Below are 10,750 nucleotides of genomic sequence, written 5' to 3'. Positions count from 1 at the left end.
ACGATCTCCAAACAAATATATTCTACAACGGCACAATCTTGTCTCATATCTCCCCCAGCCGTTTCACCTTTAGCTGCCCTAACTGCCGCCGCCCAGACACAACCCCCCATCTCGTATTCTTCTACCCTCACCACCCCTCCGGACTCCTATCACCTACTCCCGAGCAGTGGGAATGTGCGCTGACCAGCTCGGACCTGCAGGAACAGCAAAACCTGATCCAGCGGGACACCCGACCACCGACAGCACGCCGCTACCTGGACTAAGGGGGCCGCCTATCTGCTGTAAATATGTAAAATAAGCGTTTGTTTCTCCTCATCCATACATAAACGTGTGGCGCACAGTTTTACGCTCCCAGGAATATTAGTGGGCGTCGCAAGGTGGCGCGACGTTAGCATGCGATTATTCTCTCCATAGCTCTGTAGTCGGAGACGATCTGCTGGATCCTAGCTATAGACAGCTTCGCTGTAGAAATGAGTTTGACGGCCGGGAAGGGGGGGTGGCTTTCGCAGCAGTTCGCATGGGGCACCATATGACGTCAGCCCTCCACTGCCAGAACAGCGCGTCGATAATGTTGGCAGGGGCCGACTCGTTAGCTATGGCCAATAAACCCCTTGTGCGTGAAAAACACCTCCATCCTCATCATCATCACCTTCATCTTCATCATTAGACCACGTGGATAAAGTTGGCTTTCCCGCAAAGCGTTGTGGCCAACCACTCTACCGACTGTGCAAGTCAGTCAATACATGCTTCGCTTGAATACCGAGCCTCTTCCCGGTGGAAACAGGGGTGCACGCGTAGCTTGACTTCAGTGAAAACTAAAACAACCAAAATCAAAACTCAGTGACCGCAAAACAATAACGAAAACACCTCTGCCAAAATCCAAACGCAAAGACCGAAATGAAAGAGCACGTACATTACGTACGTTGGGGCCGTCAACACTATTTCTGTGCAGCCCACCGACTGAGTACGTCCCAAACACTCTAACGATATCATCATTATCATCATAGTCATTAGAGCGAGTGAAGTATGTTGGCTTTGCCGCAAGGAGTTTTGGCGTGCGCCGCCACCACCGGCGCAAGTCAGCCAATACAAGCTTCGCTTTAAAAATTAGAACCAAATACGATATGTTGAGCATGGGTGCATAAGTGAAAGTAACAAACAACAAGGGGTGTCTTCGGGTGGCGGCCGAATTGAAATCGCGAAGTTTGTAGCAAACATCTTCATGTGACCAATGCTGCAGGTGCCCAGCTGAAGAAGTATGGTAGTTTTCAGGTCTAGACGGAGGCACTCTAATGGCGCAGTAAGAGAACTTTTTCTCTCCTCATTCACAGTATTTTCTGAATTAAAGTAAAGTAAAGCTCAGCACCTGAAGTAAAGCTCAGCACCTTTTGCAAGTCTGTCGCATAAAAGTCAGATATCCCGGTGTAGGATTTCTTTGAAACCGTCCCAGGAGCTGCGTATTGTAATGCGAAAACGCTAACAGTTTCTGCTACAGCCCTTTCATTTTAGTTTAATTAAGATAATTTTTACTGGTCACTACCATTGACTTCCTAGTTTGCAGCACACATCACCATCAGCACCGCCACTGTCGCCATGATCAGAATCGTCATCACCATCAGTTTTCCGAACACAGATATAGTGACTCGGCAGCGTTGCTAATCTGTAACAGCGGCCAGATTTTGCGGTCAACACCGCCAGCGAACACCACACAAGCGGTCGCTAAGAGTACGTATGCTCACTGCGTCGCCACGCCTTCCCGCAATCATTCGCGTTATCCCCCATTGCACCAAAAAATCACCCGCTTGTATTCCGCTCTAAATGGTGCTTCACTGAAGCTGCTCAGCATTTGTTGGCTGGGTAAAAATAGCACATAGGACAAACTATACGATGCAGCAATGGCTATTTATCTCAGTCTTCTTATTAACGCCGTTCCTCTAGGATTTTCAAGGAAAGGTATTCCGGTGTTAAGGCTGCAGCGCCGTGTCAATCGATCCTCACAAGCTTGGAGGGAATTTATTCCTTCTCTGCGAATGAACAGTGTTATTTCTGTTTTCTGACTCCAAAAATTCCGTGCAAGGTGCCACTTACAGGTTCTCTGTGAAGGTCAATACTCGCTAATCCTCCTTTCGGATGGCCTCGTACGGAATGGGGACGTCTATAGCCTATATTCAGAGCGAGGCACGCATGCAGGCAACTATGTGAGTGCGCCGTCACTGGTTACATCGGGCTCCGCGGGATGGCGGTACTTGTCCGTGATAAACGCATGATATGGATTGAACGTTCCAAACTCTAGCCCGCCGAACGCAAAGTAATGCCTCGACTCCAATGTGAGTGTGATTAACAACGACTGTATTCACACCACCGTTGAACATCGGGTTGAAACCGAACAGACGACGCACGCCGGTGTTATTTTTTTTCTTCGGGGTGCGGCCGCAGTGGCACAAGCGGCGCCATGTCCGTGGTGCTACGGCCATGTCTGTAGCCATTTCAGTGTTGCCAAGAGAAGAAATTGATAGCTAAACTTTTCAATGGATACCACCTGTACGTATTTCTTGCGGGGCACAAAATACACAGATGTTGCCCTCTAATGAGACCTTCATGTCTATGTTCTCAGTGGTTTATATACGACATTTGCCGTAGCTTCCACATGACTGGACGGAGGTTCACTGTCATCGCCCCCTCGCTGCTGGACCTAGTGGCCGCGGCGGTCACTTTAGCTGCCCAGGCAGCCGGCGCAAGTCCCCTGGAGGAAGCCCTGAAGGGCACCGTGCCGCTGTACCAGCTGGACAGCCACCAGGGGGCGATGGCGTCCCGGCATCCGACGAGCTTCACTTGCATGGCGTTGACTCTGGCGCCCACCAGCATGCGATGGAAGGTGGGCAACTCGAGCGCTCCCGACTTGGACACTTTCGACGTCTACTACAGCCCTCTGAGCACCGTCATCGTCAACTCTTTAACCGTCGCCGCCCGATATAGCACGCTCACCATCAAAAAGCACGTCCCGGTAGGCATATACACACGCCTTCGTGAACTATAAGGATGCTGGCATGTGTTGCTAAAACCGGAATCGCCCCCTCATAATTCCCTCAAGTACTATTAGCGAATGCTAATTTTACAGACACAGGAAATTACTTCGCCGTCGATGATGGCCGCGGCACTGGCGCGTTACTGAAAACAGGGTACCACAGGTATCATTGCGACAAGACTGCGCTGGCCAAATGTTGAACTGCTTAGACGCGTGAGGTTACTTCCGGGCTTCATTTTTACACTCGGCTCGTCCGTACCTCAACGCAAAAATCTCGGTGGGTCTGTTAGTATGTCTGTATATGTGCCGGTATCCTGATTCAGCCGACCGGGAAAAGTTGAGAAAAAAAGTTTAGTTAAGAACGATACAAGGGCAAAACCTTTCCAAACTGCTAAAACTAGTTGCATATGTCGCACACTTCAAGGTTGGGAGACAAGCACATTATCCACAGTTGAGTCAAAAGATGGGCACCTAACTTACGGTAGCAGCATTCTTTTGAATAAAAATATACGTGGGTTTGGTCTTTGCACCAGCAAACGAAAACGACGTGTTCAGAAGCATTTCAGAAAGACGCGAGATAAACTAAACACTAAAAAGGACGTCTCGATGGTCAAGCTGTTTTAGGAACAATGGAAGCAGCAGGTCCCCACATATGGCAGGCGCGAGCATTCTGATGGCGGGAAAACTAAATCAAATTTAGAACCAAAAATTTCGAGCCACGTGCCGCGAACAATATTCCAGGATATGCCAACTGTGGTAACTTTGGTTAGCACCTGCCTGCATATTCCTTATTGAAATACGCGACAGAAGACAAAACACGAATGACGCCCTTTTTGAGAAAAAGTAATGGTGACTCGTTGGGTGATAAACAATAACTAAGTTCCTTGGGGACGTTTATGAGCAATTTTGGCAGAGATCTCCCACATTTTCAAAATTCAAGATTGTCCTTAAGAAGCACGCTGTTCGTTTTCAGCTTAGTACTTACGGTTGTCAAAGCTTCAGCGCGAACCCCGATCAGTCTCCCGTTTAGGGCACTTATTGTGGAATCAAGGCGCCTGTTAACCCGACGTTTGTAGACGTATCAGTAGACAACAGAAGCGGCAGTAGCAGTGGTAACAATATTCGTGGCAAAATGGAGCATAGAACGGGCACCTTTGAGATAAAGAAAAAAAGCTACTTACTTAGTGCTTCATTGATGCAACGGGTACATTTAAGTGGAGAAGCGGGAGTGTTAATGATGACTGTTGATTACAGCAGCAGCCCTAATTTTTTTCTTTTAACTGCGGATCTGCCCTTAACTGTGTGAACGAACTATTCTTTTCTCTCGCCAAGCTTGCGTTTAGCCCCGCGATCATCGAACTTGGGAGTATAGAGTCATCGATGAGACGCAGAGACAGCTCTTTATCTGGAACCTTTCAGAGATTCCATATGCTAATTGGTGAATTCCATGCGTTCCCAAATATTAGCAACTGTATTGGATATCCATGAAGTCTTGGGGATAAAAAGGTGTGCTTGTGTATACAAGCTGGCGTACTCTACTATTACCTGAGCAGCTGCCAAACAGCTAAGACCGCGTAGCGTTGTTCATTCAGTCCTATAACCAATACTACTCAATCCATTTTGATTCTACACCAGCCATAGGTGCTAATTTGGGCGTGTCTCTGTAATGCCGGGCCCCGCAGGTTCGCGAAGTGCGCTGCCTGGTCAAGGTGTACGAGAGGCCTGCCAACCTCACGCCGACTCACGTGGTCGCCTTGAAAACGGTCGCACCACTGCTGAACGTCCGCCAGGCCCCCCTGCACGTCACCTACGGGCAGCAGTGCCGACCCCTGAGGCACGGATGCGTGCCCGAGAACGCCGCCTGCAGCACCGAGATGGGCGCCGTACCCCTATGCCTCTGCAATAAGGGCTACAGATACGTCAACCACGTACGGGGCCACCCCCTCAACGTTTATACCTTCCCGCGATGTCGGTTATTAGAGTTAGAATTAACAAACTTGACCTTTAGTGTGGTGCAGCCTTAAAGCATTGCTCACGAAGTGGAGTAAAGCCTCATTCTAAAAAAACAGCTTTATTCGAAATCTCGCTTTGGTCGATGCGTTTTATAGTCCTCACTGCACTGTAAAAAAGGTGCACTGTGCACTGCAGAAGGCGGCTGCCATAGGAAATCACTAGGGTTAAGGCCGCCTTGGTGTTGAGCCAGTACAGCTCCGAATCTGCAGGCGCTTTTGTCTGTGCGGAGCTTCGTAGGGACAGAAAGGTCTAATGGGCCAAAATTGATGTTGTGGTTAGCAAGGTGAACAGAGTAGAGAAAGCTTCGACGTATAGAGGCTCCCAAAAGACGTTTTGTTTCAGTAGGTCAGTTAGGGGTCGGGCAACATCGACGAAGTTCTTAATGAAGCGCCGAAAGTAAGAACACCTACCAACGAAGCTGCAGACATATCTTGCAGACACAGGCTGGGGAAGTTTTTGACGGCATGGATTTTAGCTGCTTCGGGTTCAACACCGGTGGGGTGAATGAGATGACCAAGTTAGGTGAGTTGGCGCCATCCAAATGGTACCTTGAGGCGTTGAGTTGAACGTCGGCGGAAAGAAAAATCTCGAGATCCGCGGAGAGGCCCTGAAGGCGGCTTTCGAATGTTGGGGAAAAACGATTATATAAAGATAGCACAAGGAAGTACGCCTTTAAATGCCGCAGAACATACCAGGGTCACGAGCCTGGGAGATCTGAACACAATATGTGCGTTCGCTGCGTATTTTCGTCGTGGTCTGTAGAGCTTGGCACCCCAACTGGACGCTTGTGTACAGGGAGAGAGGAATGAGAGCTGGGAACAAGATCGCAGGGGGGAAAAAGTCCGCACACTCCGCCGAAGATGTTACGGGGATAAAAAAGGGGGGATACGACGTGTTCTTTGTATGTACAGTGTTTACAGGAGAGAGCAAGGCAGGGCAAAATCAGGCATGATCCTCTTCTCTCACGCGCCCTAAAACTTCTCTTGCCTCGGGTTACATTCGGGTTTACACTGAGGAGATGAAACCAATTGCCGAAGAGGGGCTTTTATTAGGCCACCATGCGCGTGGTATGAAATAGGAAAAATTTATGTTGAAGTAATAAGTTTCCTAGACAAAAAAAAACTATTTCCCCCTATAATTATGTAAACATGTTCGGACAGTGAAGCCGAAGGACTGTACTATCAAATTCAAGATTGACACTGGAGCAGGGAAAGCGAGTAAAAAAACATATGTTTATGCTATTTTCTACACAAAGTACTCAGTAGACAACGGGGTTAACGTCCTTAGAAGGAATCCACCTTTATTCTCGCAGATGAACATGGAGCGGTCCGTGTGACGGTGGCTACGCAATGCTCCTATACTGAGCGGATCCTTCATTTTGTTTGCATTCAATATTTTCAATGCTAGTTATCCATGATATCAGCTGAGACGCAACAATGCGCAGTTATGCAATGTATTCAGACGGTCACCATTATATAATTTTGGGATAGTTCAGATAAAAGACAGATCACAGTGGTTTCCTGTAACCATACTGATTCAGAAGCCTTTTATGGACTAGAGGCGGCAATTTCGAATTGTTAATCCTCCAGGGTGAGCTGAGGAATGGTGACAAGTAAATAAAGCTCTGCGTAACTTCACAGTCGTATTACTGCCAATTACGGAATATTTTTGTTCAGGCGTTTTCATTAGATCGAGAGCTACGACGCATTCACAAGAAACCTTGCTCTGCCGCAAAACCTAGACGCCGGACAGGATTGAAATTTTGGGGGGTACCGGCTAGTAGCTTCACCGCAAAACGGTAGCAAGCATATATCATTGAGAGATAAGACATCAGCCATTGAACCCGTGACGATGCCTTCACAGACGGGGCTGTGCATGTCCCTCCGACCGCACACGTCGGCCTGCGTGCTGGACCACCCGTGCGCCCTGGTGGCGGACGAGTGCCGCGAGGGGCGCTGCCACTGCCGACCGGCCTTCCACGAGAACAGCACGGGCTGCCACCTGAACGTTTCCTTGCACAACGGATGCGATGACCACCGCTTTTGTCCGGACGGAGCACACTGCGTGCACAACGTCTGCATATGCCTGTACGTAAATCGGTATTCCCGCTTACTCACCTCTCGCTCATACTGGGTGTCTCTCTGGGGGACCTATAGCAGAACCAGCTTATGCATTACAGTATTTTGCATACAGCCAGCTTTTACCTTGATTACATTCCCTGTGTGTTTGGGCGTAATTACCCGTCGAAAGTTGCCGACGTAACCCGCGAGTGTGATGTTGAACCCAATTAAAGCAAGGTTCTGCGTCAGACCCTAACTGTGCGAGAAAATCGCAGTGGATCCTCGAATTATTGAGAAATGTACGACAAAGGTAGAGTTTGCGATGTTCGAACAAAACGGTCAGAGGCTGCGACACTGCAGCACCCAGGATACCATGCTTGTATCACGTGCCTGTCGCTCAATCAACCTGGAGGATCAGGGTTAGCCATCGAAGGTATCTATGAAGGCCCGAAATGAACGAATTATTCACCAGGAAACAAGTACGCAGAAATTCAAGCTCTTGTTTAAAATACAGAAAAAAGTGGAATGCTTAGTTGTCTTTGAATTATTTGTTTCTCCCCTGATTTCTGTTTTTTTTTTTTGTTGTTGTGTGAGTACATCGACGTATCTACTACTTTTTGGCGTTCGATTTTATTGCGCTGATATTTCGTGGGTTCTTTTCTCGCTTCTAAAGCTAAATTTTCTTGAGGCTAAATCGGAAAAGTGTTTGGGTAAGAAGATATTATTGCCAACATTATGCATTTAGGCTATGGATTGCAGAAACGAGGATAGGATGGCACCTAGACAGGGATTTTCTCACACTCCGTGACTGGCGTCACCGTATAACGTTAGTTACACGCTATGCGGATTGGCTAGGCTTGTTAACTGAACTTCCTAGAGGTACTTCAGTATGCTAAAGCACAAATGTACCAACTGGGCACAAAAATTCTCATTTCTAGTTCCAGAAGTTTCTTATTTGTAGCCTTTTTCCCGGCAGGTTTCTCAAGAATCGCTGCAAATATTCATGCATTCCCTTTTTTCAGATGATAGATTTTTGCCTAAGTTTGCTGTTCCATTTAGGGCGATAGCCAGCACCACGTATGCATAATACGTTCGGAAAAATTCGTCTACATCTGCTGCTCAGCAGCATTTGACTGCATATTACGTTTCGTACCACACAGCATGCTTACTTTGCGTGTAAAATCGCAAAGTTAAAACTGCGCGTACGAAAAAGGAGGAGACATTGTTGGGTAACTGCGGTACTTTTAGCTCATTGCCGTGACTTTTGGAGCCATATACGGCTGACAGCACGCGGACTAAGGCGCAGCCAAATGCTTTATTGTATATTGCGCAGGAATACATGAAAACAGTCCCCAAGCCTTCACCCACCCCGCCGCTTTACGATTTACTAGAAGCGGATTATGAACGTTCTTGGATGCTCGTCGATTGCGGAAACATGACCGCAGATATTTTAACATTATATTCGACGAAATGGCAACACAACTATTTAAAGCAAACAAAGTAATAAATGATGCGAGGTTCACATTATTGTCCTTTTTACTCCACGACTCCTAAAAATCCTTGAATCTATTCAAAAACAAATTTCCCTTTTGTCCAAAATTAAAGCCTAAAATTACCCCAAAAAGATGAAACTTCCCCCACGGAACATCACTGTGCTATATTTCTTCGAAAGTGGAAGCATGGTGGCTTCCCATGGAGGTACGTAAGATGCGTAAGCGCCTGATGATTTTCATTTTTTCTAATTCAGTATACATACCTGCAGTCACCTTTTCTTCACGCCACATCTTCCTTAGAACGCGCATTTTGTGTAGCTCTGGTGCATCTGTTCTCCTCACGTGCCATGATGTTCTTTTCCCATGCGATCTGTCTTCCGAAGCTCTTTGGTACCGTACCGCCGGTTGTGGACGCTCTCCAACTTCGGACTTTCCGACTCATGAGGATGAGGAATACGTTTTACTTAAAAAAGAACGCCAGTGTCAGAGGCAGATTAACAGGAATGGCGCCATGCTATTTAAATGGGGATCTTGAAAGTGAGCCTCACGGTGACTCCACTCACTTGAGCCCTGCCCTTGGCCGTAAAAAGGGCATGAAATATCAGGAATTTCGAGCACCCCGCATCTTTATTCGAGCTTTGGGAGCTCAGTTCGGCTAAAGTTTTCTAATGTGATACAAAAAAATACCGGAGCTTTATGTCAATCGAATGGAGTATGCCCCATCACATGCGTGAAACGCTACACTATATTTCCTTAGGCTTGGCGGGAAAATCGTTAGGTACTTCTCCTGCCGTATTGAAACTGCTCACATGTAATATATATGCTGAATGCATATTTTCGTCTGTTGATAAATAGCCTGCGACAAGAATATTTTCTGTGTCTTAAGACCCATCAGGTCGTGTGTATGCTTGCGCAGTTTAGAAATTGAGCTCCGTTTTTGTTACAACAGAGTATCGCGCTCCCCGCTGCAGGCCGGGCTTCGAACCGTGGGGCAACGGCTGCTACCGGCGGTTCCTGTCAGGGGAAGGCATGCGCAAGCTGCAGGCGACCATCCGGATCGCCCTGAACGTGTCCTTCACTATTGCCATGCTGGTGCTGGCCGTGTGGCTCTACCACCACTCGCACAGCCCGTCTCTCATGCGAGAGCGATCCGTGGCGACCTGGGAGTACATGCCCAAGATGGACCAGAACTGAGCTGCGGCTGCGGCAACGCTCACCAAGACCCCTCTTGGGACGAAGATACAGTCTCCATGGATAATGGCTCTTTCGTCAAGCTGGGCCATGTAGCTTTATGTTTGAAACCGCGTGTTTTTATCGTTGTTATTTGCCTCTCTTCAATATTACCGACTTCTGACATCAACTTCGTTGTTATTTCCTGGAGCTATAGGTGTTTACAATTTTCCCCTCTGCTTTTGTTGCGTTCGTTTCCGTGCACTGGAGGAGCCAGAGGTGGAATAGACATTATTGAAACCATAAAAGACTTGGGATGATCAAGCTGGGCTGGTCCCTACGTCCAGAGCTCCGTTGGTCCTGCAGGCCTCATCCGCTAAGGATATCAGCTGGCGCTGACCCTCCACGTCCAAGGCCCTGATGGACGTCTCGCATACATTGGGGTGGTCTCGCAGTCACGCAGCGTCTTGAGGTGCCGGATGGTTGGGGCAGGCAAGGACCATGTAGTAGATGGTGCCGTGGGGCTCTTGGAAGTTAGTTTACGCGGGTGACCGGTAGAGCGGTGGGTAGAGCAGGCTCATCCTGGATGTTGTTGGGTAGGTGTTGCTCAAGTTCAGACGCTACTTGGCTTGCTCCCTCTTGTAAAGCAATGATGAGGTGGTGGAACAATGTGCTGTTGCTCCAGACACAGTTTTGTGATGCTCCTAAAGGTGGCGAGTGGGGTAGGTAGGTGCAGTCGCTCTTCCCGGTCTTCGCACCCTAAAACCAAGGCATGGGCGCTAGCTTCTTCGCGTGCCAAGTGATGGTCTCGGGCATTACCCCTCACTTCGGTCTCAGTGTGCAACGGAGTCAAGAGGATGCTGATGATCCGCTTTCCTTCAGGTGCTTGGTGGCTGTCGAGGATGTGATGAGCATCAGGACAAATAAAACACGTAGGTAGGCACGGCAGTCAGTGTAGGTGTTACGGGGGTGCTGGATGATGGCGAGAG

General features: G+C 48.2%; 1 protein-coding gene across 1 annotated transcript; it reads left to right on the top strand.

The window, feature by feature from the left end:
* The first annotated feature begins 2,647 nt into the window (after positions 1-2,647).
* On the top strand, positions 2,648-9,785 carry LOC144179910 (uncharacterized). The gene is made up of 4 exons (XM_077708333.1): positions 2,648-3,004; positions 4,708-4,953; positions 6,902-7,125; positions 9,563-9,785. The coding sequence occupies exons 1-4, from the start codon at positions 2,648-2,650 to the stop codon at positions 9,783-9,785; spliced, it is 1,050 nt and encodes a 349-aa protein (XP_077564459.1).
* The last annotated feature ends 965 nt before the right edge of the window (positions 9,786-10,750 follow it).

Source organism: Haemaphysalis longicornis, unplaced genomic scaffold (genome assembly GCF_048455015.1).
Source record: "Haemaphysalis longicornis isolate Haplotype H1 unplaced genomic scaffold, Haemaphysalis longicornis Haplotype H1 scaffold_4, whole genome shotgun sequence".
Taxonomy (NCBI): domain Eukaryota; kingdom Metazoa; phylum Arthropoda; class Arachnida; order Ixodida; family Ixodidae; genus Haemaphysalis; species Haemaphysalis longicornis.
This window is presented reverse-complemented; position numbering and strand designations above follow the sequence as displayed.